This window comes from Callithrix jacchus, chromosome 22 (genome assembly GCF_049354715.1).
Source record: "Callithrix jacchus isolate 240 chromosome 22, calJac240_pri, whole genome shotgun sequence".
Classification (NCBI taxonomy): Eukaryota; Metazoa; Chordata; class Mammalia; order Primates; family Cebidae; genus Callithrix; species Callithrix jacchus.
Genome location: NC_133523.1, coordinates 19,868,739 through 19,896,703, shown reverse-complemented (window position 1 = coordinate 19,896,703; position 27,965 = coordinate 19,868,739). Strand labels below are relative to the sequence as shown.

Here is a 27,965-nt window from a genome sequence, read left to right as displayed (position 1 = left end):
AACATATGTATTTATTTATATAATCCAAGGCATATTCTGATACAGGCATACAATATGTAGTAATGGTAGTATTAGGATAAACGAGGTATCCTTCACATCTCGCATTTATCCCTTTCATTAAAAACAATTGGCCGGGCGCAGTGGCTCAAGCCTGTAATCCCAGCACTTTGGGAGGCCGAGGCGGGTGGATCACGAGGTCAAGAGATCGAGACCATCCTGGTCAACATAGTGAAACCCCGTCTCTACTAAGAATACAAAAAATTAGCTGGGCATGGTGGCGCGTGCCTGTAATCCCAGCTACTCAGGAGGCTGAGGCAGGAGAATTGCCTGAACCCAGGAGGCAGAGGTTGCGGTGAGCCGAGATCGCGCCATTGCACTCCAGCCTGGGTAACAAGCGCAAAACTCCATCTCAGAAAAAAAAAAATTCAGTTACACACTTTTAGTTTTTAAAATGTAGAATTTCTATTGACTGCAGGGTCATTTTTATGGTCATAATAAAAAGTATACAAAAGTATAAATAAAATTGATACATTTCTGAGTCCTAAAAATATATTTAAAATAATCTTTTTTTTGAGACAGAGTCTCATTCTGTTACCTGAGTTGGAGTGCAGTGGTGTGATCTCACCTCACCACAGCCTCTTCCTTGTGGGTTCAAGCCATTCTCCTGCCTCGACCTCCTGAGTAGCTGGGATTACAAGCGTGTGCCACCATCCCCGGCTACTTTTGGATTTTTAGTAAAGATGGGGTTTTGCCATATTGTCTTGGCTGGTCTGAGACTCCCGACCTCAGTCAGCCTCCCAAAGTTCTAAGATTACAGGCTTGAGCCACCGCACCTGGCTTTAAACAATTTTTTTTTTTTTTTTTTTGAGACGGAGTTTTACTGTTGTTACCCAGACTGGAGTGCAATGGCGCAATCTCGGCTCACCGCAACCTCCGCCTCCTGGGTTCAGGCAATTCTCCTGCCTCAGCCTCTGGAGTAGCTGGGACTACAGGTGCGCGCCACCATGCCCAGCTAATTTTTGTATTTTTAGTAGAGACAGGGTTTCACCTTGTTGACCAGGATGGTCTCGATCTCCTGACCTCGTGATCCACCTGCCACGGCCTCTCAAAGTGCTGGGATTATAGGCGTGAGCCACCGTGCCCGGCCTAAATAATTTTTAATATATATATTTTTGAACATGTGGCCTCTCTGCCTGCAAACACGTACAGACAGTTTTGATTTACATAGAGTTAAATATGCACATATATTACTCTCAAGATAATGCGTAGGTGCAGGAAAATTATGGAGTGTGTTTCTGTGAGTACAAATTTACCTATTTTCAGAAAAATAGAGCAATATTGGAAAAAATAAAGCATTTTAATAAGGTAACTAACGTACTAGAAAACTAGAAACCTCAAAAACGCCAAATGCAAATATATACTGTCTGCTTTGTATTGAATTCATTACTGTGAAATTGTATGGCTTATGATTCAGAATCTCCCCATGCAAATTACCTGTTTTTTACTTGCCTGGTACTCATTCTAGACATATTATTTTTGTTTCTTATATTTTGTTCTTTTATAGTTTGTAAACTATTCATTTTGTGAGTTGGTCAGGGAGTATATCAATGATTTTTATAAAATTTAATAATGCGCAAAAAATCATTGTTAGACCTAATTCCAAAATTTGTGTATTGTTATATTTTATTTAGTTAGAACATTCCATTTTGTTTTATTCAAGAATCCTACATAAGCCTACTTTTTTTAAGCTAATGTTCCTTTCACTTTTTAGAATTTTGAAATAAGTAGATTTCTTTATTAATTCAGCCAAGTTATGTAAGTAGTAGGGCGGCTTCCTAAGTCACGAGGATGTTTTTACATATAAATGCAGCAAACAAACATGGCAGAGCTTGCTGTGTAGCAGGTGCTACATAATTAGCCATAAATACTTCTGTGGGAGTTAGTTTGCAGCTTCAAATCAGAAATGAAAGATAACAATCTCAAACTTTGAGAGGCCGTGGCAGGTGGATCACGAGGTCAAGAGATGTTATTTCTTAACATTGATTTATTCTTGTCCAGAGGAATTTTGTTTTCAGGCTGCAAAGCTGACTGTTGCTGAATTTAAAAAGAAATTCTGCTGCTTTTATTCCCTAGTTACCTTCAGTTTTCTGTCTTGTTGCGTGTATTCCAGCTGTGTGTGTATCACAGCCCTTCTTTTTCTGTTTTACGGGACGGTTTTCTCATTGTTGTCTTCATGCCGTGTCATTTCACACGGTACTTTATTGGTTCTAATGAGAAAACTGGTAGTTTCAATATACAAAAAGTTGATTTTAAATGGAGAATTTGCTTATCTATATTACTTTCAGATCAGTTAATAGTGATATACCATCCACAGGTAAGAGGATTACATCAGTTAGCATTGCTTTTCTGAGTAAAACAAAAAAATTTTTTTTTTCTTTGACATGAAATGTCACTCTGTCACCCGGCTGGAGTTCAGTGGCATGATCTCCGTTCACTGCAGCCTACACCTCCTGGGTTCCACTTATGAGCCAATTTTCCAAACTTTGGCTGCCTTCGATTGTGAGATTCTTAAGCTCCACAGTAGGCTTTGTTCATTTAGGAAGATGACAGTCTTTCCTGTTGGCTGGTGTGGAATCGAGTGTCAAAATCTCACCTGTGTGCTTGGCCCTGTTAGGACACTCTCCGCACCACCAGAGGGCTTTGGTTTTTTTTGTTGTTTTTGTTTGTTTTTTTGAGATGGCGTCTCACTCTGTAGCCCAGGCTGGAGTGCTGTGGGGTGATAGTTCACTACAATCTCTGCCTCCTGAGTTGAAGTGATTCTCCTGCCTCAACCTCCCAAGTAGTTGGGATTACAGGTGCCCACCACCACACTGGGCTAATTTTTTGTATTTTTAGTAGAGATGATGTTTCACTATGTTGGCCAGGCTGGTCTCAAACTCCTGACCGCAAGTGACCCACCTGCCTAAGCCTCCCAAAGTGCTGGAATTACAGGTGTGAGCCACCACGCCCAGCCCCGGAGGGCTTTATCCAGTATGCATGAAAGTCAAAATCCCCTCTGAGACCCTTGCACTGGTATGGATCCGTGATCATACCTGTACCGGCTGGGTCCAGAGAAGAGTCCTCAACTGCCTTTGAGATGGGTTTTAAATGAGTCACCATCTCAACTGTGGCTGAATGTTCACGTATGAAAGTCACAATTGGATTGCATCAGCATGTGAGATTCAGGACCTGACAACTGGGCTTTGTCCATGTGTGAGGATGCCAGTCCTAATGGTTGGTGGCATGTGCATGTGAGAGAACAGTGTCTCCTTGCTGTTGGGCCCTGTGATGGCACTCTCTGTACCATCTGAGTTCTGTATGTGATATGTGAGAGTGGTAATGCTTTGTTAGTTTGTACAAAAACAAGACCCAGAATCTTACCTATTTTTTTCTAAGTTTAGCTATGAGAGACAGTATCTCTCCTCTTGGCTGGGAGTCATCATTACACCTGTTACCTGGGCCAAGATATATGTCATATTTCTACCTGTGGGTAGAAAGTGAGCAGTAGAGTCACATCGCCGGGGTGCTAGGCCAGGAATATGTTACACTCCCTTCCTGAAAGCAGGGCACAGGCAGCAGAGACATATAAACTCTGTGCTGTCCCCAGCATTATGTCACAATGCCCTGTGTGGGCAAGGCCCAGGCAGGAGAGACACAACACCTGGATGCTGGGCCCAGCAATATGTCACAGTCTTCCCTTGTAGGCAAGGTGCAGGCATAAAATGTGAGTCAAATCTGTTAGTTGATGCATGCAGAAATATGTCCTACAGCCCCTGGTGGGCAGAACCCAAGAAGGAGCCTCTCATTTTTTTGTTTTTGGGACTAGCAATATGTCACAACACCCAAAAAATGCAGGGCTCAGACAAAAGAAGAGAGTCTCATCCCCTACGTGCTGGGCCCAGAGATATGTCACAAACTCTTTTATAGGCAAAGCTTAGGTAAAAGATGAGAGAAACATCATATATATGATGGGCTCAGAGACGTGTCACAATGCCTCCTGTGGGCAGGGTTCAGGCTAGAGACACATCACCTTGGTGTGGGGTTTAGTAATATGTCACAATGCTGAGAGCAGCGTCACGGCTAAAGTGTAACATCAGATTTTTGGCCCAGAAATATGTCAAAATCTGCCTTGCTGGAAAAATCTGGAAAGAACAAAGCTAGGCACAGTGGCTCACGCCTGTAATCCTAGCACTTTGGAGGCAGAGATGGGTGGATTGCTTGAGACCAGGATTTCAAAACCATCCCGGTCAACATGGTAAAACCCCATCTCTACTAAAAACAAAAAATTAGCTGGGCACGGTGGCAGGCACCTGTCATCTCAGCTACTCAGGAGGCTGAGGCAGGAGAATTGCTTGAACCCAGGTGGCAGAGGTTGCAGTGGGCTGAGATTGCATCACAGCCTCCTGGGCAACAAGAGCAAAACTCTCAAAAGGAAGGAAAGAAAGGAAAAAAGAACAAACGAATGAACAAGTCACATAAACTAGGTACTAGGCTCAATGATATGCCACAGTTTCCCCTGTGAGCATAGAGCAGGCAGGGTAGGAGAGTCAAATCACCTGGGTGATGGGAAAGCTATATGACACAATGTCCCCTGTAGGCAGAGTTGAGGCGGAAGAGTTACATGAGCTTGTGTAGAACTCAGCAATGCGTCACCCTGGTGTATGCAGGCAGGGCCTAGGCAGGAGCCTTGCAGCCTTCGTTGTTGGTCCTAGTGATAGATCACAACATCCAAAATATGTGACGCCTGGGAAAAAAACGAAAAGTCCCATCACCTAGGTGCTTGGGTCAGTAATATGTCCCTCCCCTTTTTTGGCAGCACCCAGACAGAAGAAGAAAATTACAACAACCTTGGTACCTTCACTGGGAAGAGCCAAAGCAGTAAAGGAGAGTCAGATCCTCTAGGTGCTGAGTGCAGAAATATGTCCTAATATTCCCCGAGAGGAGGATCAGGAAGGAGACTCATCACTTAGGTAAGGAGCCCAGAGATAGGACAAAATGCCTTTCATGGGTAAGGCAAAACAGAAGAGGACAGTCACGTACCCTAGAAGCTGGGCCTAGCTAGCCATATATCACACCACCCCTTCTGGCAGAGAACAGGCATGAGAGAATAGTTACATAACCTGGGGGCTCTGCCCATCTATCAAAATCGCCGCAGATGGCATGGCCAAGGCAGGCGAGGATAGTCCCATCACGTGGGTGTGGGACCGAGAGATATGTCTCAATCTCTTCAATGAACAAAGCCCAGGTAGAAAAAGAATATTAAAGAGTTGACAGGCCCAGAGATATATCACAATTCCCCTGACGGCAGGGTCCAAGCAGGAGATTCACATAACCTTTATGCTGGGCCCAGAAATATGTCACAGTGCCTCTCAATCCTCTCAGCCTGCCAGAGAACCTGCCCTTTAAGTGATAGGCTGGGCCTGCTGTCACTGAAAGGCAGGCTCTCTGGCAGGCTGAGAGTAGGATTTGCAGATGCACCAGCCTCTGCTCTTCCAGAGGCTTAGTAACGAAGGAAGCAAAGGAACATAAATCTTAAGGAAGATGCCAGGAATCAGCCATCCTTTGAAAATGAGGCTGGCCCAGCCAAACGACAATACACAGTGGTTCAAAGTCATGTTCCCATGGGTGAGGAAGGGCATGGCACGTTTTTAAGATATAGGAGATGAAACTTTAGAATTCAAAAGGGTATCGTTTCAAATATGTTTACAGATGTGTGTGTGTGAGAGAGTTTCAGAGAGAGAGAAAGACAATGTATACTTACAAAAGCGGTGCTCTTGGAATGGACCCCAGTATCTTTGAACCCTTAGACCACTAGACACGTAAAAAGAAATGCCATTTGTAAATTCCCTGCAGTTCTATTCCTGTGAATCTGTCCTGGGGGCAAGTACCTCATGTCTCCAGCTGAAAGAACCTGACTACTCCCCACTCCCCAAAGTTGACAGCCAGAGAAAGCTGTTAAGAGAAAACACTTTGCAGGGCACAGTGGCACATGCCTGTAATCCCACAGCACTTTGGTAGACCTAGGCAAGCAGATCACTTGAGGTCAGGAGTTCGAGACCAGCCTGGCAAACATGGTGAAACCCCATCTCTACAAAAAATACAAAAGTTAGCTGAGCATGGTGGCAAGTGCCTAATCCCAGCTACTCAGGAGGCTGAGGCAGGAGCATTGCTGGAGGTGGAGGTTGCAGTGAGCTGAGATTGTGCTACTGCACTCCAGCCCAGGTGACAGAGCAAGACTCCATCTCAAAAAAAAAAAGGAGAAAACTACTTTGGGAGGAACACACAAGCAAATTCAGAACAGTAACCCTTGTCTGTGTGATATAATACTCAAAAGTTCTTCACCCCCCAGCATCTCATTTTACAGATGAGGAGACTGAACCCCAAATGGTGAAGAATCTTGCCCGTAGCCGGGTAGAGCAGAGTTCTCAGCACTAGAGGAGCTCTCACTGGGGCACACCTGCGCAAGGCAACTTACAATACATTTTACTTTCTGCTCATTGTGGGAAAAGGAGAAAGCCACAGGAAAATGAGAATGAAAAATACATATAATCTTGCTTCTCACAGATGAGCGTGATCCCCATGAAAAGTCTCTTGTCCATTTCTCCCTCGGCCTGTGCACTTCTCCCTTTGTCTCCACACCACACAGGACGATGGTGGCAGCAGGTGTGTGCTGGGCACTTAGAGGCCAGGCACCGCTCCACGCGCTTTACAGACCTCTTACTCCTCACCACAGTGTATGTCCCAAGGACGCTGGGACTCCTAGGGTGACCCCTTGTCCAAGGTTGCTGCTGGATTTGGACCCAGGTCTAGTCAAATCCCTGTCTGTTTGCACAGCCAAGTTTATCACTTTTTTTTTTTTTTTGAGACAGCGTCTTGTTCTGTCACCAGGTGCCAGGCTGTAGTGCAGTGGCACAATCTCAGCTTACTGCAACTCTGCCTCCCAGGTTCAAGCAATTCTGCCTCACCCTCCCAAGTAGCTGGGACTACAGGCATGTGCCATCAAGCCCAGATAATTTGTGTATTTTAGTAGAGATGGGGTTTCACCATGTTGGCTAGGATGGTCTCGATCTCTTGACCTCGTTATCTGCCCACCTCGGCCTCCCAAAGTGCTGAGATTACAGGTGTGAGCCACCATGCCCAGCCTTTTTATTTTTTTAGACGAAGTTTTGCTCTTGTCATCCAGGCTGGAGTGCAATGGCGTGATCTCAGCTTACTGCAACCTCTGCCTCCCGGGTTTAAGTGATTCCCTTGCCTCAGCCTCCCAAGTAGCTGGGGTTACAGGCATGCACCACCACACCCAGCTAATTTTGTATTTTTAATAGAGACAGGGTTTCACCATGTTGGTCAGGCTAATCTCAAACACCTGACTTCAAGTGATCCATCCACCTTGGCCTCCTAAAGTGCTGGGATTACAACCGTGAGCCATTGTGCCAGCTTATCACTATTTTTTAATACATATGTTGAGACCATGCTGTGAATGTGTGCACATGTAAGTCTCTGGCATAGGCAGCTGTCACTCTAGAATGCACTGCCTGCCTTACTGGCTTAACCTCTCCCACACCTCAGAGCAGCCCCCTTAATTGCCCTTTGCATAGTCTCATGTGGTATTGTAGTCACTTCCTTCTGTGTGGGTCTCCCTCCTTCCATGTGACTCCCCATGGCAGGCAGGGCACATTCTAATCTGCCATCTAAACGGTTAGGAGCACGTAGAGAGGGTCAGTGTCTACCGGAGGAAGGACAGCCTGCTCTGTTTTGCAATGGCTGTTTTCTTTACTTTTAGGGATCAGGGCTCTGTCAGCAGCATGTCCCACCCCAAGATTTTCCTTGACACATATCAGAGAAGTGGTCAAGCAAGTTACTAGTCTCTTACACTGTGCACCTCCAGAACCTGTACCCTGCTGGGAAAAGAAGAGTTACCTGCCCTGGAAGGCATAAGGCCATCCCAGAGAAGTCCCACCCCCAACCCTAGCACCCAGGCAGGGCCTCCCAGGGTGGCCCGCCCTCCCTCAAATGCCTTCTCAATCCTCCCAAAAGCTCCTATCATCTGGAAGCCTCTACTAGGCCTGTGCTCCATTCCAGGGAGCCCTCTGCTCGCATCTAGGGCCCTCATTTCACCCCTTCCCTCAACCCTGTCTGTGGCTGTCCCCTCCTCTCTCTAGCCAGATGTCAGGGAGCACTCTCCCTCAGCTGGAGGGAGGAGGGACAGCTCCACCTGTGCCTCCCTGTCACTATGGTGGTCCTTCCTCCTGTGAGCTCTGGGACCTTGCACAGGCTCCTCAACACCTCTGAGCTCAAATCCCTGCTCCCAGCAGAAGCAGGTTATGAGACGGTGAGCTGTAAGGGAAGCAGGTCACACAGGGATGACAGAGGATGGGCCCTAACTCTCAAGTTACGGAGCTTCTCCACGTGGTGCCCTCCTCTGTCAAATGGGCACAAGAACATTCTATTGATAGTAAGAATTAAAATATATGAAAACCATTTATTCTCCTATTACAATGATTTTCATTTCTGCAGCAACACTTAGTACCTGCCCCACCTCCGCCTGGCTCTGCCTACCCACCAGGAGCAGGGCAGCCTGGATCTATTTTCTGTCCCTGGCGAAAGGTCGTGGGGCCGGGGGGCCGGCAGCGTCTTCAGCAAAAAGTTTGCGGATAGAAACGCCCTACTCCGGTCAGCACAGCGGAGATGGGAGAGCCGCCGCCTCCTCCCCCAGTCCCACGGAGCAGGACAGATCTTACCACTGCCCTGCTCCTGCCACCAGGAAGGGCGTGTGGGGCCGCTTTCTGTAAAGAAGAAACCTCCTGCCGGGCGCGGTGGCTCAAGCCTATAATCTCAGCACTTTGGGAGGCCGAGGCGGGTGGATCATGAGGTCAAGAGATCAAGACCATCTGGTCAACGAGGTGAAACCTCGTCTCTACTAAAAAATACAAAAATTAGCTGGGCATGGTGGTGCGTGCCTGTAGTCCCAGCTACTTGGGAGGCTGAGGCAGGAGAATTGCTTGAACCCAGAAGGCGGAGGTTGCGGTGAGCCGAGATCGTGCCATTGCACTCCAGCCTGGGTAACAAGAGCGAAACTAACTCTGTCTCCAAAAAAAAAAGAAGAAACCTGAGCAACAAGTGTCTCAAGGCGCCCTGGTCTAACGAACAGGGACACTGATCCCCAGGGCCCAAGTCACTCAGGCGGAGCCCAGGGTGACATCCCCCCCCACCCCGCGCCACTGCCCATCAGCCATCGCGGTCAACGTGAAGGGCAAGGGTGCAGGCAGGATCGCGTTACGGGGAGCCTAGTGCGCCCAGAAAAGGAGGAGACGGACGTTTTCACCCACCTGGACCGCAGCCGATCTGTAGCCAGCGGCATGCGGCGCGGGGAGCCGGGCTGGGCGCACCTGCCCGCGGCTGCGGCCCCTGGAGTCCCCTCGGGCGCTCGTTGGGGGAGGCCCGCAGAAGCGCCGCGGAATTGGGTTCCGGACGGGTCCAGGGCGCTCTCCCGCCGCCACCGCCAGCCGCGTCTGCTCGGCCGGCCGCCCGCCCGGGTTCTGAGGGTCCGAACCCAGATCCAGCCCGCAGGCGCCGTGGCTAGTCCCTGAGGCCGGTGGTGAGCCCCGGGCCCTGGCTGGGCCGACTGCGGCCGGCCGGGGGGTCCTTGGGCTCCGGACTGCCTCTCCTTGGTCCGCGCGCGCCGCCGCCGGGTCCCGCCCAGACTCCACGTACCGCCGTGCCCGGCCCCGCCCCTCCTTGAAGCTACAGGGCGAGGGCCTTGTCGTTGACCGGGCGTCCCGGGCAGCATGGGGGAGCACAGCTGCGGACCCAGCCCCTGGAACTGCCTGGAACCGGTCCCAGGTGCTGCCCCGCCCCAGCAAACGCTCTCGGGCAGGCTGGGGAAGGAAGGCAAACGCCGATCGCCGTCCTTGCTTGGCACAGGGCTTTAGGAAGCATGAGTCTAGGCCTCTTCACCTGTATTCTACAGAAACGGAAACTGAGGCCCAAGAGGGGAAAGTCTCTCGGCTCAGTGTTTACCACCTGCTGCTTTGGCTTAACCGGCTTTTTGTTTCTTTGTACAGCCGTCGGAGACCAAGCCCTCCAGGTCTCTGACATCCAGAACTGGTCCCAGCAGCATGTCTGTCGTGCTGGGGCATAGTGGTGACCCTCTCTGAACAAGAAGCCTCAGACTTTCCCTGTCACCAGCTGGGTCACTTGGAGGGAAGCATTGGTCACCAGCTTCTGCCTTAACAGGGCAGGGAAAGGAGCTACCACTTCACCTAATTCTTACGGGTCATCAGCCAGGCACTTTTCCCATTTAGTTGTCAGCTCGGCTAAGTCATAAAGGCTCAGAGGGAAGTGCCTTGCTTGGGGTTCACAGCTAATAAGTGAGTGGGGAGTGGGGAGTGGGGTGAGGAGGCGGGAAAAACCACATCTGTCTGGACCTTCCAGACTCCTATGCACTTCTCCATTTTTGCCACAATGTCCCCTCCTCCGTGACAGCCTGGGCTGCTGCTCCTGCCTCTCACTGGCCTCTCTGTCCCCAGGCTGCCTGCCCTTCATGAAGCACCAGCTTGAGCTTCCAAAACAGCACCCCAACCAGGCCCTCACCTGGCTGTACCTTTCGGTGACTCCTCATTGCCCTCAGAATGACCCCAGCTCCTAAGTGCCCTTATGGCCGGGTTCCTGGCCACCTACTAGTCTCACTTCCTGCACCCCCACCATGTCGCTCCTGAATTCACTGTGTGTTGGGTCCCAGGTACAATGTCACACCTTCGCCAAAGAAGTTCTACCTTCACCTGCTGAGCTCATGCCCTGCCTTTAAAATTCAGGTCACCGTCTGTGCGTGACTTCTCTTCAGTTTCCTAAAGTGGTATGAACCAGTCTCTCTTCTATGCTCCCACAGCACTTTCTAGGAACATACATCATACCCCTCAGCATGCTGACAAAAATAAACCTGTAAGCCTTTTTTCTAGTGGAAAAACGATAGCTGGACATTGCAGAATAATTAGAAAATATCAATCCGTTAAAAGAAATCAGAATATCTCTCTTCACAGATAAAGAACGGTTTCGAACCCTACAAAGGAGGAAAAACATTCCCCTAAATGCAGCCGCACTTGGGGAAACAATGGGCAATAAGCACTGGAATCACATAGGCCTGGTAGAGTTGCCATGAGGTTAAATGAGTTATTACAGGTGGGGCCCGGTGGCTCACGCCTGTAATCCCAGTACTTTGAGAGGCCGAGGCGGGTGGATCACGAGGTCAAGAGATCGAGACCATCCTGGTCAACATGGGGAAACCCCGTCTCTACTAAAAATACAAAAAAATTAGCTGGGCATGGTGGCGTGTGCCTGTAATCCAAGCTACTCAGGAGGCTGAGGCAGGAGAATTGCCTGAACCCAGGAGGCGGAGGTTGCGGTGAGCCAAGATCGCGCCATTGCACTCCAGCCTGGGTAACAAGAGCGAAACTCCGTCTCAAAGAAAAAAAAAAAAACATGAGTTATTACACAACATGCTTAGCAACAGTGCTTGGCTCATAGTAAGTGCTTAGTGATATTAACTATTGTTATTTTTTTTAAGTTGTAAGGGGGAGAGAACAATAAGTGAATCCGTGATCTTCTTGGAAGAACGTCTTCCTCCCTCCTCCAGAACGGGGTCCACTGTTCTTTTCCACGGACTTAAGACTCATTACCACTCAGAGACCACCCATCACTGTGACATTTTTGATATAACTTTTTCCAAATGTGTATTTTACAAAACGCTGAGCATGCATTGCATGAAGTTTTTTTAATTATTTTTTTTTTTTGGGAAAGTCTCGCTCTGTCACCAGACTGGAGTGCAGTGGCACAATCTCAGCTCACTGAGACCTCTGCCTCCCAGGTTCAAGTGATCCTCCTGCCTCAGTCTCCAGAGTAGCTAGGATAACAGGCGCCTGCCACCATGCCCAGCTAATTTTTGTATTTTTAGTAGAGATGGGATTTCACCATGTTGTCCAGGATGGTCACAATCTCTTGACCTCGTGATCCACCTGCCTCAGCCTCCCAAAGTGCTGGGATTATAGGTGTAGGCCTCCACACCTGGCCCCAGGTCCTTTTTTATAGCTGCCAGCCAGGATGCTGCTCCCTGCTCCTAGAGACTGTTCTCCATTCTGTCTCAAGGAACCCTACAACTCAGTAACTGAAAACCTCCCTCAAGTCAAATCCATCTTCCACTTTGAACCTCTGATGGCCTATTCTGCTAGTAGCCAAAGAAAACTGCTTTCAAAGGGCGTCTGTGGTTAGGTCAGGTCCGCCCCTCTCTCTAGCACAAGGTCTGCTGATTACCGACTTTAATGACATCTACACATTTTCTCTTGCCATGTCACATAATTATGGCCTTAACACCAAGGGGCAGAGGTCAGAAGGATCATCTCAGGGTTCTACCTACCATAGGTGCTGTGCCAAGGGACACAGAGCAGGTGTGCTGTGAACACATTCAATCAGGATCACTCCCTCTGTGCCAGGTGCCTCCATGCTGCAGAGGGCAGGACACAGGGACAGGTGGTGCATTCACAAAGAATTTGGAAACAAGGCAGATGCTGACCAGAGCTTGCCTCTGAATGCCCCTTGTTGGGGATGCTACACAGAATGCCCAGGATTTTTAGTTGAACCAACAAGGAGGCTTTGAGAGGCGACATCTGAGCTGGGTCGTGAAACACATAAAATTTCAAGAAGCACAGAAAGGGCAGGAACTGAGGGTAAACAAGGACTATCGGCCAGGTGCAGTGGCTCACACCTGTAATGCCAGCACTTTGGGAGGGTGAGGAAGGCAGATCACAATGTCGGGAGATTGACATCATCCAGCTAACATGGTAAAACCCCGTCTCTACTAAAAATACAAAAAAATTAGCTGGGCGTGGTGGCACACCCCTGCAGTCCCAGCTACTTGGGAGGCTGAGGCAGGAGAATTGCTTGAACCTGGGAGGCAGAGGTTGCAGTGAGCCGAGATTGCTCCACTGCACACCAGCTTGGGTGCAGTCTCAAAAGAGACTTTTCCTCAGTCTCAAGAAAAAAAAAAGTATCTGCTGAAGGCACACATTGATTATGAAGGGAATGCATCAGTATTACATTAACAATGAACATAATTGTAAGTTTTATATAAACCAGCCTGTTAAGAATTACCAACGGAATAAAAGTTCGCATGTTTGGAATATCTAACAAATGCCAGGCACTATGTATACTCGATGCACTAGGCACATTGTAACCTTAGCTTATTTAGTCCTTAAAGAACCCTACACAGTAGAACTTTTTATTCTTACAACTTAATTGAAATATCATTTGCATACTAGAAAAATCACTCATTTAAAGTGCACAATTTAATGGTTTTCAGTAAATTCACAGAGTTGTGCATCTATCACCACTAAAATCTAATCTATTTTAGAATATTTTAATTATACTCAGAAGAAATTCTATGCCCCTTAACCATGACACCCTAATTACTCCATAGCTTCCAGCCCTAGGCAACCACTAATGTAATTTCTGAGTGTGGATTGGTATATTCTAAACATTTTATATAAATGGAAACAAAGAGGCCAGGTGTGTGGTGGCTCGAGCCTCTAATCCCAGCACTTTCAGAGACTGAGGCAGGTGGATCACCTGAGGTCAGGAGTTTGAGACCTGGTCAACATGGTGAAACCCTATCTATACTAAAAATAGAAAAAAATTTGCTGGGTGTGGTAGCAGGCACCTGTAATCCCAGCTACTCAGGAGGCTGAGGCAGGAGGATCACTTAAACCTGGGAAGCAGAGGTTGCAGTGAGCCGAAATCCTGCCATTGCACTCCAGCCTGGGCAATAAGAGTGAAATTCCACCTCAAAATTAAAATGAATACATAAATAAAAATTTTTTTAAATGGAAACAGAATATGTGAGATTTTGTGTCTGGCTTTCACATAAGATGCTATGCGAAAGGTCCATCCGTGCCTTAGCATGTGTCAGTACTTCATTCCTTTTTATTGCTGAATATTTCATTGTATGGATTTACCACATTTCATTTAATTATTAATTAATTGACAGCCATTTGAATTGTTTCTACTTTTGGCGATTATGAATACTGCAGCTATGAATATTCACAAGTTTTTGTGTGGACATATGTTTCCATTTTCCTTGGGTATATAACCTAAGAATGAACTTGGAGGATCATATAGTAAATTTTTTTTTTTTTTGAGACAGAGTTTCGCTCTCGTTACCCAGGATGGAGTGCAATGGCGCCATCTCAGCTCACCGCAACCTCCGCCTCCTGGGTTCAGGCAATTCTCCTGGCTTAGCCTCCTGAGTAGCTGGATTACAGGCACACGCCACCATGCCCAGCTAATTTTTTGTATTTTTTTAGTAGAGACGGTGTTTCACCATGTTGACCAGGATGGTCTCAATCTCTTGACCTTGTGATCCACCCGCCTCGGCCTCCCAAAGTGCTGGGATTACAGGCGTGAGCCACAGCGTCTGGCCCTTAGTGAATTCTATATTTAACCGATTGAGGATGAGGTAGGAATTTGTCTCTTCACTTTAGGATTGAGAAAGCTGAGGCTCAGAGAAGTTAAAATAGCTGCCCAAGATTATAGAACAGAGAAGATTGAAACACATATTCATCATACACCAAGGCTCTAGACTCCCCGGCTCTACATACATACAAAATAAAACCGAGGTCTCTTTTAACAAGTCTCGTTTTAAAATATACATTTCTCAAGAGCAGAAATGTTTGTCTGTTTTATCTGCTGCATGCAAAAGTTCTAGTGCCTAAAAGAGGCATGACACAGTAGGTGCCTAATGAATATTTGTTAAATTAAGGTGAGAATGAGAGTAGGTGACTTGAAAGTGGGTGAGGATGTGAAAAATCCTCTGAGATTCCTTTTTTTTGGATGGAGTTTCCATCTTGTTGCCCAGGCTGGAGTGCAATGGTGCAATCTCTGCTCACTGCAACCTCCACCTCCTGGGTTTAAGCGATTTTCCTGCCTCTGCCTCGCAAATAGCTGGGATTACAGGTGCCGGCCACCACTCCCAGCTAATTTACGTGTTTTTAGTAGAGATAAGAGTTCACCATGTTGGTCAGGCTGGTCTCAAACTCCTGACCTCAGATGACCCACCCACCTCGGCCTCCAAAAGTGCTGGGATTACAGCCGTGAGCCACCGCACCTGGCCTGAGATTCCTTTTTATGTCCAGAGTTCCATCAGAATTGGTGCCAAGATAAATTTTTCAAAGCCTTAGAGCTGGCTTCAGCCATGTTGCCTGCTGTGGGAACGAGTCCAGGACCACTGGTCGGACCAGAGAGTCCCAGCTGTGTGTCAGGGCTAGGAGGGCTAGGGGTGCGGTGCCCGCGGTAAGTGACCATGTGTCTAAAGGGTGAGGCGTATGAGGCTGTGTCGGGGCGGAGGCGAGTGACCTCATACTTACCTGACAGGGGGGATACCATGATCACGAAGGTGGTTTTCCCAGGGCGAGGCTTACCCATTGCACTCCGGATGTGCTGACCCCTGCCATTTCCCCAAATGTGGGAAACTCGACTGCATAATTTGTGGTAGCGGGGGACTGCGTTCGTGCTTTCGCCTGGCTTTTTGTGGTGTAAGTGATAGGCAACAACGCTGCTTCTCCATAATCGCTTGTTTTTGGGCGCTTAACTTGGTGTTTTCTGAGATTGTTCTTGGACTGGTGTTATTCACTTGTTTTTCAGGAGGCTAAGTGCTTGTTAGTGGGAGCGCAGGCATCTAGCATGGGGCTGTTTTGTACATCAGCGGCCCTCCACAGGGCTTTTAACAATTTTTTTTTTTTTTTTTTTAATAATACTGAGTTTCGCCCTTGTTACCCAGGCTGGAGTGCAAAGGCATGATCTAAGCTCACCGCAATCTCCGCCTTCTGGGTTCAAGCAATTCTCCTGCCTCAGCCTCCCGAGTAACTGGGACTACAGGCACGCACCACCATGCCCAACTAATTTTTGTATTTTTAGTAGAGATGGGGTTTCCCCTTGTTGACCAGGATGACCTCGATCTCTTGACCTCGTGATCCACCCTCCTCGGCCTCCCAAAGTACTGGGATTACAGACGTGAGCCACCGAGGGCTTTTAACAATTCTTAACAAATGTAGTGTTTTCCCGCTATCCCCAGAAGTTAGCTCTTAGATGGCCACTGCTAGAGCAGTGGCATGATCTCGGCTCCGGCAATCTTCCTATCTCAGGCCTCCTGAGTAGGACAAGCACCCGCCACCACACCTGGCTAGGCTAATTTGTGCTTTTTGTGTTTTTCTCCCTCCCTCCGCTCCCCTGCCCTCACGTCTCCCCTTCCCGTCTCTCTCTTTCTTCTTTTACACTTTTCTTTTTTTGAGATGGAGTCTCGTCTTTCGTCCAGGCTGGAGTGCAGTGGCGCTATTTCGCTCCGCTCACTGCAACCGCCACCTGCCAAGTACAAGCGATTCTCCTGCCTCAGCCTCCGAGTAGCTGGGACTACAGGCATATGCCATCACACCCAGCGAATTTTTTTGTATATTTAGTAGAGACGGGTTTCACCACGTTAGCCAGATGGTCTCGATCTCCTGAGTTCGTGATCCACCGGCTTCAGCCTCCCAAAGTGCTGGGATTACAGACATAAGCCACCATGCCCAGCCTCCTTTTCTTTTTTTCTTCCTTTCTTTCTTTCTTTCTTTCTTTCTTTTTTTGTAGTGGTTTCAACATGTTCTCAGGCTGGTCTCCAACTCTGGGGCTCAAGTGATCCGCCCAGCCTCCTAAAGTGCTAGGATTAAGGTGTGATCCATCGCGCCTGGGTAGCTCCTGCTTTTTGCCACAGTATTCATGGGAATTTGTAGGATTTCTGTACTGGGGAAACGTGTACTCAGCTGATAAAGCCAGGTAGAAGTTGTATTTAGAACTGATGGTTTGGCCAGGTGCGGAGGCTCAAGCCTGTAATCCCAGCACTTTGGGAGGCCTAGGCCGGTGGATCACGAGGTCAAGATATCGAGACCATCCTGGTCAACATGGTGAAAACCCGTCTCTACTAAAAAATATACAAAAAATTAGCTGGCATGGTGGCACGTGCCTGTAATCCCAGCTACTCAGGAGGCTGAGCCAGGAGAATTGCCTGAACCCAGGAGGCAGAGGTTGCGGTGAGCCGAGATCGCCCCATTGCACTCCAGCCTGGGTAACAAGAGCAAAACTCCGTCTAAAAAGAGAGAGAGAGAGAGAGAGAGAACTGGTGGTTTTCTTTGGAATAAAAGCAGTGCTTTTGGGGGGCTGTTAGTGTCCTCGTTTGGTCGTAGACATAACACCCTTTCTTTGTGAAGGGGAAAGACTTTGGCCGTGCACTGGTGCTCCTGTGCAGGGCATGGAGGCCTGCAGATCAGAACCGCAGTCCACCGTATATCTTCGTGGAATACCCAATTTTCCCTGGAATATAAGATGGGAGCTCTTGTGAGGAGATTTCTACAAGTAAGAAAACAAATTTCCATTCAGTTTTTATTGAAAAATTTAAAATTATTATAACTGAGTCCAGCCTCTCAGATGACAATTGTCTTTTGCACTGAGCTCCCGGAACTGCCGCTTGCCTCAGCAGGTGCAGGTGCAGCCCTCGCTGCCCTCCACACTTTCTCCACAAGAGGGAGACAGAGTTCCGCAGGACCACAGCGCTCGCGGCCTTCCAGAGCCAAAAATCACGGAGCGGGTCGCCCTGTCCTGGCTGCAACAAGCAACTGTCCTGGCTGTCCTGGCTGCACCTTGCCCTGTCCTGGCTGCACCGCACAACCGACCTAAAAACGGCCTTTGCTGGGAGCAAAGTGGGGTGAGATGGTCGCCGGAACTGGGGCCTGTGCACTTGACCAGGTTGACCCACGGGAGGGGAGGTCTCCAAAGTCAGAGGGGGCCAAGCACTGAGACCTCACCATCCTCAATCTCCAGGACTCAGAGAGATGCAGAAACTGAGACAGGCTTCCTTTTTCAAGGAAAGAGGAAACTCTGGAAGAAGGTCCAGGGGCTCTGAACCAAAATCCAGATTTTTTTTTTTTTTTTAACCTGCAGCCTTTTGTTTTTGTTTGAGAAGGTATCTCGGTCTGTTGCCCAGGCTGGAGTGCAGTGGCACAATTTTGGCTCATTACAACCTCCATTTCCCAGGTTCAAGCAATAGTCCTGCTTCAGCCTCCCTAGTAGCTGGGATTACAGGTGCCCACCATGACATCTGGCTAATTTTTGTATTTTTATTAGAGACAGGGTTTCACCATGTTGGTCAGGCTGGTCTCAAACTCCTGATCTCAAGGGATCCACCCACAGCCTCCCAAAGTGCTGGGATTACAATGTGAGCCACCGCATCCAGCCCACACCTGCAGCTTCATCCCATTTAGTTGATGCCGCTTTGTCATTCCCTGTGCTCAGGCCAAAAAGCAGTTCTGTAGGGTGGTCGTTCTTTGACCCCATGCATCCTGTTGTTCAGAAAATTATTTGGTTTTTTATTTGGTTAACTGCAGACTGCGATCTGTACAATCTCTCTCTTGGTCTGAAACCAAGAAAATGTAGATCTTTTGGTAAACATAGAAAGCTTCTGATCTTAAAGCTTGAAACTTTTTTTTTTTTTTGAGATAGAGTTTTGCTCTTGTTACCCAGGCTGGAGTGCAATGGCAGGATCTCGGCTCACCGCAACCTCCTCCTCCTGGGTTCAAGCAATTCTCCTGCCTCAGCCTCCCAAGTAGCTGGAACTAGAAGTGCACACCACCATGCTTAGCTAATTTTTGTATTTTTAGTAGAGATGGGGTTTCACCACATTGACCAGGATGGTCTCGATCTCTTGACCTCCTGATCCGCCCGCCTCGGCCTCCCAAAGTGCTGGGATTATAGGCGTGAGCCACTGCGCCCGGCCTCTGGGTGTTTTTTATAATGTTTATTCCAAGTCTAGAGGACACCTGAATGAGCTTTCCTCCCTATAAGGAAAGGACTGTCTCATTGAAATGGAAAAATATATTGGAAGATACATGGGCACACCTCTTATTAAAGTAAAGCTAAGACTCATAAAGAGATGCCTTCTGCTCCCAGAAAATGTTTAATAACAGATGCTCGATTTACTTCCTTGCCTGAAATCTGCCCACTGCTCCTCTCTGCAAACAAACATAGACAAAAAAGTGAAATTACACTTTCCACGACACTGGAAATGAGGTGACAAAGGACAGAACCCCTGAGGGATGAGAAACAAACAAGGTGAGCCCCGCCATTGCCCCAGCTTGCTGCCTTCAGGGGGTTCTCAGGCTAGAACCCAGGCAGGAATCTGAGGCCAACTCCTGGACTGAGGAGATGAAGCTGAGCCTCCGTGGACAGCAAGGCAGCTAGGGCTCAAAGGACAAGATGCAGCAGTGAGGGACATGGATGGAGAGAGGATCTGGGGAGATGGGAAGGGTCTCCCTTAAGCATCAAGCAGCGCATGCTTGTGAAGAGACTTCCCGAGGCCAAGGAAGGAAACTTCTGAAAGGGTTATGAACAGTGCCTGGATCCCGCCAGCCCAACTGAACTACTTGCAATCTGTGGGCATTTGGGTAGAATTCACAGGAAGTCCTTGCTTAACTAGTGTGAATAATGAGTTCTATCTACACTTACCTGCAAAAAAAAAAAAAAAAATCCTAAAAGCAAGACCCGGAAGAATTACATGGATCCCAAGTCACTTAACTGGTGTCCCAGAAAAAGAATAACAACGAAAGTAACTTGGTGTTGCAAGTTTTATTAGCCAGGAGACAAAACGTAAACTTCACCATGTCTGACATGCAATCAGAGAATACCAGGCAGGCAAAGGGCAGGAGACCAGGACTCATAATGAAGGAAATGACCAGTGGAAACCGAACCAGCACTGCCGTGATGGTAGAATTAGCTGAGGGACCTTAAACAGTTATGACTGCATTCCACAGGTCCAAAGAATTAAGTAGAGACATGGAATATGTAAAATGACCCACATCAAATTCTGGAGATGAAAACACCATCAGGAGTGAGGTGCTATGGCTCACGCCTGTAATCCCAGCACTGTGGGAGGCCAAGGTGGGCAGATCGCTTGAGCCCTAAAGTTTCAGACCAGCCTGGGCAACATGACAAAACCTCATCCCTACCACAAAATACCAATAAATACCTGGGTATGGTGGTGTGTGCCTGTAGTCCCAGCTACTCAGGAGGTGGCCATGGGAGGATCGTTTGAGCCTGGGAGACAGAGGTTACAGTCAGCCAAGATTGTGCCACCGCACTCCAGCTCGGGCTACAGGGTAAGACCTTATCTCAAAAAAAAAAAAAAGTCAGAGATAATAAATTCACTAGATGGGAATAACAGCAGATTACATGTTACACAAGAAATGATCGGAGAACATGGAACCATGAATAATTAAAAATATGCAAAATGAAACTGACAGTTGAAAGATTTTCTTTAATGAAAAGATTATCAGTGAACAGTGGAACAGACTAAGTAATGGGAGTCCCTGAAAGGGACTTTCTATAGTACCTGCCCCTCTAACCTATAGAAATGAAACAGTGGGTCTGGGCATGGTGGCACATGCCTGTAATCCCAGTACTTTGAGAAGCCAAGGTGGGTGGATTACCTGAGGTCAGAAGTTTGAGAAGTTGGCCAATATGGCAAAACACTGTCTCTACTAAAAATACAAATATTAGCTGGATGTGACAGTGAACACCTGCAATCCCAGCTACTCCAGGGGCTGAGGCTGGAGAATTGCTTGAACCTAGGAGGCGGAGGTTGCAGTGAGCCGAGATCGCACCATTGCACTCCAGTCTGGGTGACAAGAGTGAAATTCCATCTCAAAAAGAAAAAATGAAAGAAATACAACAGTGGCCAGAAAGGAGGAGGGTGGAAAGTAAATATTTACTTTCTTTTTTATTTTTATCAGGGGTGGTGGTCTCAACATGTTTCCCAGGCTGGTCTCGAATGCTAGGCCTCACTCTGACACCTTCCAGTTCGGCACTATGAAGGTGTGAGTTACTGTGGCCATCCCATTTCCGAAGAAGTAATAGCTGAAAAGTTCCTAGTCATAATGAAAATCACAAATCCAGTGACCCAAGAAGCTGAGGAAACTGAAGCCCAAGAAACACAAAGAAAACCGCTCCTAGATACATTATAATAACGTTGCTCAAATCCAGCCAGAAAAGAAAGGCATCGTGCATGCACAGGAGCAAAGACGAGATGGCATCAGCTTGCTTTCTGCTCTTTCTGGCCTCCACCAGAAGCAGCAATGCACGGGAGCAGACAGCAAACGCCATCTTTACAATACTGAGGGCAGGGGAAATTTACCCAGAATAAGCACTGTGCCAAAAAAACATACTCCCGAAACTGGACGTGGAATAAGGACATTTAGAGATGTACAATAGCTGACGAAATCCACTACCAGCCGACCCACAATACAAGGAACATCAAAGGAGTCCTCCAGGCAGAAGGAAACAGATTCCAGATGAAAATCCAGATCTGCACAAGGAAATGAAGAGCATCGGAAATGGGTAACTACACTAGTTTTTTTCTTATTTTGTAAATCTTTTTTGTAAAAATTTGACCATTTAAACAAAAGCAATAGCAATGGGTTGTAAGGTTTATAACGTGTGTAAAAGCAAAGTGCATGTCAGGGACAGCAGCAAGGCCAGAAGGGGAGGTATAATATCACATGAAGGTAGACTGTGGTAAGTTAAAAAACTCAGGCTAGAAGCCCTAAGGCAATTGCTAAAATAACAAAAGAGAGTGACAGCTAATAAGCCAACAGAGGAGAGAGAATGGAATGACTTATAACCCGTGTGAACGCTGTGATAGTCATTGCTCTTTGTGCAGTGATTGCTCCTCTGTCCCATAGAAATACAAACTGGCCACAAACACCTATACAAGAATGACTAGAGCATTAAATGTAATTGTAAAATCTTAGAACCAATTTAACTTCAAAAGCATTTGGAAAGCGCTAAATGAATGACAGTTAAAAAAGGGAGAGAGAGAGAGCTGACTGTAGTTGCTCATGCCTGTAATCCCAGCACTTTGTGAGGTGGAGGCAGGCGAATCACGAGTTCAGGAGATCGAGATCACCCTGACCAACATTATGCAACCGCTCTACTAAAAATACAAAACTCCAGAGGCTGAGGCAGGATAGTTTGAACCAGGGACTAGGAGGTTGCAGTGAGCTAAGATCACACCACTGCACTCCAGCCTGGCGACACAGTGAGATTCCGTCAAAAAAAAAAAAAAGAGAGAGAAAGAGAAAATCCTTTGTCAAAAATAATTCAGAGGTTAACCATGATGATTCTAGTCTTTGAAGGATATGAGAGTTCCCAGAATCCTAGTGGACCTTGATTTACCTACATGAGACATACAGGAGAGGAGGGTAAAGCTGGTCTTGCTCTACCTTTCCATGAGAGGATGCACTGGACAGAAGAAAGCTGCCAGTGGTTTAAGCATTTTTTTTTTTTTTTTTTTTGAGACAAAGTTTCACTCTTGTTACCCAGGCTGAAGTGCAATGGTACGATCTCGGCTCACCACAACCTCCACCTCCTGGGTTCAAGCAATTCTCCTGCCTCAGCCTCCTGAGTAACTGGGAGGGACTACAGGCTTGCACCACCATGCCCAGCTAATTTTTGTATTTTTAGTAGAGACAGGGTTTCACCATGTTGACCAGGATGGTCTCGATCTTTCTTGACCTCGTGATCCACCCGCCTCGGCCTCCCAAAGTGCAGGGATTACAGGCATGAGTCACCGGGCCTGGCCCACAGCGATTCTTTTACTAGAACCACAAGGTGATAGCACATAGATTTCAGTGCCCTCATCTGGCCAACCATCTGCCGCTGCCAATGCCCAAGGCAGCCTCCCTCCCTACCAAGACCTGAACTCAGGACCTTACCTTAAAAAGATGTCCTGTCCTTTCTTTCCCATCAGAACTGCCTGGACCAGACCCTATCTCTGGTGACCAGGACAGTTCTCTCACCTGTCTCCCAGGTTGGGGAGTGCAGATTCTCCTAAGCTCCCTGCCCCTTTAAGTCCCCCACAGTCTTGTGTGGTTCCAGCTCACACAGGAATATCCGTGGTCCATATTTCCAAAAACTCTTTTCCTCCCACTCTGAATCCAGCCTCTACTGCATGTTCCCCTCACAGCGCAGACACTGTTTTCTTCACATCCTCGGTTTCCTGCCCATGCCCCAGACTGACCTTTCTTTTGCAGAACTGCCTCTCCCTCTGTGAACAGTGTCTTTCTGCTACTGTACATGAAGATGTCCTGCCCTCCCTGCTCACGGAGAGTGCCTGATCTGAGCTGGGCCATCATATCCAGTACTTACCTGGAATAGAAGACAGGCAGAATGGCCAAAGACTACATGAATCTCTGAAGCTCATCCACTTGAGAGAGAGTCCCGGAAGATACTGGTCCTTCATTCCTGCTGTGTATATCCAATGTGACTGAGCTCTGAAGAAAATGTACAAGTTATAATAATGTAGTAATTGACTCAGCAAACTAGGACACGAACATGTTAGAGGGTGAGGTGTTGAGAGGCGTGTTTGGGGTAGTGGTGATCAGCGAGTATGTGAAGGAGAGATAGGGCCTAAACTCAGAAAGCAAAGACTAATAGCTATTTAGAGATAAGGAGCTAAATAATTACGTACAGATGATGGAACTCTGGGACTACACATGGGGCCTGCTGTTTTACTAAACAAATTTTGAAGTATACGTAACTTTGATGAAGTATCCTAAATAAAAAACATCTTGCCATATATTTTGTGTATATATTTACATCCACATATATATTTCTATTAATCGTATTTTGAATATAAATTTGTACAGTCGTTAATCCCTCTTTTCATTTAAGGATTTGAGTTTGATGTCATGCATAACACGTGTCCCCACCGAATGACTACAGAAATGTTGGCAAAGGAAGCTCAGAGGAAATGGTAGGCAATACCACCCAGTTTTGGCCAGAAGAAGGAGATAGAAAGTATTCTCACAAAATGTTAAAAATGTGACTTGTTATATCATCTTTCCACAGTAATTTGGGCAGAAATTAGCAAAATCAGAAATGTATAAATACCTTGATCTGGCCATTCCATTTCCAGGTATCTGCGGAGAAGTAGACAGGGGATGCACAACAGATGTAGGTGTCAGTCTGATCTTTTTACAGCTGTGCTTGTAATAATACACACTGGAGCAATTTCACGGCCATCAGTTAGAGAAGGGTTGAAGAATGATCCACTTGTATCAAGAAGGATGTTTAAAAGATCAAAGCCTGATGGAAATGCTGGAGGCAACGGTGCTGATAGGAGCTCATGTGTATTGAACAATTACTATGTGACAGGCATTGGGCTCCACGCTTTTCCTGCACAGCTCATTTAAACATTGGGCAACCTGAGTATTCTGGTTTAGTGCATTTGACATATAGAAATGGAGGCACAAAAAATTCATGTGTTTAACTTCAAACCCTGGCACATTAGATTTCTCCCTCAGAGTCTGTGGCTTCACCAGAGGTGTGACTCAGGTTCTGTCATTTTCCATTTTAGGAATTTCCAGTGTTCCAAGTATGAGCAGCTGAGGAAACAAACTCAAAACCCTAAACACCAAGATAAGTAAGGGAAGATGTTTGTTGGGGGGAGATTAAAAATGGACTTTTTTTTTTGCCACAAGCGACAAATAGACACGTTGGAAAATAGACAAGAGACAAAAGTTTGTGTGTGTGTGTGTGTGTGTGTGTGTTTATATAAGATGGGGTTTAACCATGATGGCCAGGCTGGTCTTGAACTCCTAACCTCAGGTCATCCACCCACCTTGGCCTCCCAAAGTGCTAGGATTACAGGCGTGAGCCACAGCACCCGGCCTGAAGAGAAGTTTTAAGATATATTTGGTCCAAGGAAGAGACTCTTCAGATGGAAGGTCATGTCAGCTAGAAACATTAATGTGACTGGATGGGCTCGAACCACCGACGTTTCAGTCAACATCTGACAGCACCAACCTAGTGGTCCAGAGACACTGCTTGTGAAACAGTGAAAGCTGTTGCTCAAGTGTGTCATTCATCATTGTCAGATACTGTCATTTAGTAGTACAGGGAGGTATTCTCTGTTGCCAAGCTCAAGTACCCATAACTCTTCTGTTTTGTTGAACCTTCCTCCCCACCACCAGCCTCTTTAGAAGATTGGGAGCTCTGCAAACATCCAGGCCAAGAGTCCTGTCCTTGTGCGTGTTTGGGCATTGATCCAGGCCAAAATCTGTGGGAGACTCCTCCACGCATATTCCAGGTGCCCAGGTGACAGTGGCAGTCTCTAGGTCTGGGGTCATCCACTTTCCCATTTCCAGCCCACCTCACCCATCATGAAGCCTGGTCAGGGTTGCCAGAGACTCCAGTGAGCAGGTGCTGATATTTGTGTGTGTGTTTGCCAGAAGAAAACAAAAAACCTGCTGTGTGCCCACCTGGCTGATCCCGCCACCTTTCTAGCCAAGGGCTTCATGAGCCAGGGCCCTTGGGGTTGCTCACAAGGCAGTCCCTCACCGAGTAGGCATTGGTTCATTATGTGTTTGTACACGTCCCCAGTAATTTGAAATATTTAAAGAATGGTTAAACGATCACTTGACAGTTACACTATAAACAGGCGTAAGATACACAGAGTTGAACATCATTACTTTGAGAAGATAAATTTTAATGTCATTTTCTATCTTTATAATCTTTGGTTTTATTTTGAATAAAATCTTCAATCTTAAAAAGATTACTGCAAAAAAAAAAAAGGATTACAGTCCATTTGCTTTTTCAAATAATAAACTTGGAAATATGTTCTTATGAATGTCAACAGTCAATGCAGTGTGGCATATTAAGAACTGACTTTCATATAACAGGTAAGTTTAGAGAGATTACATTTCATGAGAAAATGTTTAATGAATTTTAATGGTGTATGTTTATTTAAATCTAATTTTTGATTCTGTTTTGGGAAATAGTTGTCTGTTGCTTTTAGTGTATTCTCCTTCCTGTCCAGATATGTGGAATCTACCTATTCTCTTCTCTTTTGAAATAGTTTAAAAGACTCAAAGAGAATGGCCTGGGCTTTGCATGTCCTTAGTCTGATAGACCTTTCCTGGCTGCTCAAATAGATATTAGCAGCTAACTAAAAAAACTACGTCTCTTGTCAGCCACATATCAACAAAGGCTTCAAAATCAGTGAATTCTCTGTTTTGCTGTGGACTTATGTGCTGACAGTCTTATCTTAAGAGAAAAAATTTTAATAGTGCAGATTAAAGTTAAGTTTGGCAAAAATTAAAATGCAGGCAGGAAATTTTTTTTCCAACAACAGACAACTAGGAAAAGTAAAGATACAGGAAAAATTGAAAATTTCTAGTAGAGAGATATAAATATAATAATTGACACCGCCAGGGATGATTAATGAAGAAAATGTTTAGGGGATGGTCATTTGAACACAGCATATTAATACTTTTAAAAACCATTTTTCCAATTACTTCAGTATAAATCAGGTGTCTCTGAAAGGTACAGATCTGGCATCATGATAATGGTGGTAGACAAATGGTGGAACAGCCCTGGTACCACGATCATGGTGGTAGACAAATGGTGGAACAGTCCTGGTATCAAGATCATGGTGGTAGACAAATGGTGGAACAGTCCTGGTACCACGATCATGGTGGTAGACAAATGGTGGAACAGTCCTGGTACCACGATCATGGTGGTAGACAAATGGTGGAACAGTCCTGGTATCAAGATCATGGTCGAAGACAAATGGTGGAACAGTCCTGGTACCCACTATCATGGTGGTAGACAAATGGTGGAACAGTCCTGGTACCATGATCATGGTGGTAGACAAATGGTGGAACAGTCCTGGTACCCACTATCATGGTGGTAGACAAATGGTGGAACAGTCCTGGTACCCACTATCATGGTGGTAGACAAATGGTGGAACAGTCCTGGTATCAAGATCATGGTGGTAGACAAATGGTGGAACAGTCCTGGTACCATGAACATGGTGGTAGACAAATGGTGGAACAGTCCTGGTACCATGAACATGGTGGTAGACAAATGGTGGAACAGTCCTGGTACCATGAACATGGTGGTAGACAAATGGTGGAACAGTCCTGGTACCATGATCAACGGTGGGAGACACATGGGACCTTCTCTGCCTGCAGATGGGTGAGGTAGCATTGACCCTGCAGTGTTCCCGGAAAAACACTTAGGCTGAATTTAATCATGAAGACATTTTCAGACAACTTTAGAGTGTAGAGCATTGAGCCAGACAGCTGACCTATCCTCTGCAAACAAGCCCATATCACCACCATCAATGACAACAACAAAAGGTGAGGAGACACTTTGGGTTTAAAAGAACTAAAGAAATGTAGCTACATTATCTTTTTACTCTTTTTCAACCCAAAATGTCTCTTCTCCTTTTAGTTGTGTGATTTGTGGTGACATGGGCTTTCTGAAGGAGAAAGGTCACTTGTGCTGCTCACTGGTCTACATTCTGAAGTTGTCTGGAGATTACCTCAGGCTATGAAACTCAGGCTCAGTGTTTCAGCAAGAACATGGTGGTGTTCATACTCTGCACCGGCAGAGTCCCACATGACATCATGTCTTAGTGTGGAAATATGACCCCTACCCAGGAGACCAGGGGGAGTCTTGTCACCGTCATAGTAACAAACCTACTGCCCATGTCCAAAGTCAAGCGAACATGCTCTTCCACAAATAAAAAAATAACATACGTGTAAGCCTGGAATGTGAAATAAAACTCAGGATAAGCTGTATACGTTGAATACAATAGATCCAGTGAGTACCTGAAGACTTCAGGTTCTTCTGCTTCCACCAGCTCCATGATGAGCCTAGAAAAGGAGGAAAAACCAAAGAATAAGTCAGGGAAAATAAGACACCGCAGAGCCCCAACTACATTTCATGGGGAGCACAAGAAAGTGGTTAATAAAGAAAAAACATACATCCATTAATGACATAAAAAATTATTGCTTTAT

At 46.6% G+C, this 27,965-nt stretch overlaps 2 protein-coding genes and 1 non-coding gene across 19 annotated transcripts in view; 1 reads left to right on the top strand and 2 right to left on the bottom strand.

Annotated features, from left to right (window-relative positions):
• Positions 1 to 1,665: 1,665 nt before the first annotated feature.
• Positions 1,666 to 26,718, bottom strand: LOC144580763 (uncharacterized). The gene is made up of 3 exons (XM_078359598.1): positions 26,542 to 26,718; positions 9,366 to 9,962; positions 1,666 to 4,783 (listed from the first exon to the last, which is right to left on the bottom strand). Exons 1-3 carry the CDS (start codon positions 26,716 to 26,718, stop codon positions 4,748 to 4,750), a joined length of 810 nt encoding a protein of 269 aa, XP_078215724.1. The 3' UTR covers positions 1,666 to 4,747.
• LOC118150390 (U1 spliceosomal RNA) lies at positions 15,439 to 15,602 on the top strand. Its single transcript, XR_004738496.1, has one exon. It is a non-coding gene; the product is annotated as a U1 spliceosomal RNA (small nuclear RNA).
• Positions 25,628 to 27,965, bottom strand: part of LOC100410798 (uncharacterized) — a 43,277-nt gene continuing 40,939 nt past the window's right edge. For all 17 annotated transcript variants that reach the window (XM_078361986.1, XM_078361976.1, XM_078361979.1 and 14 more), the window contains one exon: positions 25,628 to 27,821. In XM_078361986.1, coding sequence (XP_078218112.1) covers positions 27,578 to 27,821 — 244 coding nt within the window. In that variant the 3' untranslated portion in view covers positions 25,628 to 27,577. The remainder of the gene's footprint in view (positions 27,822 to 27,965) is intronic.

Excerpts from the sequence above, each read along its gene's own strand:
- LOC144580763 (XM_078359598.1), bottom strand. The coding sequence starts at position 26,718 with ATGATCTTGATACCAGGACTGTTCCACCATTTGTCTACCACCATGATC. Across the intron at positions 9,963-26,541 it reads TGTCTACCACCATGATCGTG|CCCTGTGCCAAGCAAGGACG; the intron begins GTACCAGGGCTG and ends TGCTTCCTAAAG. Across the intron at positions 4,784-9,365 it reads ACAGATCGGCTGCGGTCCAG|GCGTCACATATTTTGGATGT; the intron begins GTGGGTGAAAAC and ends TTTTTTTCCCAG.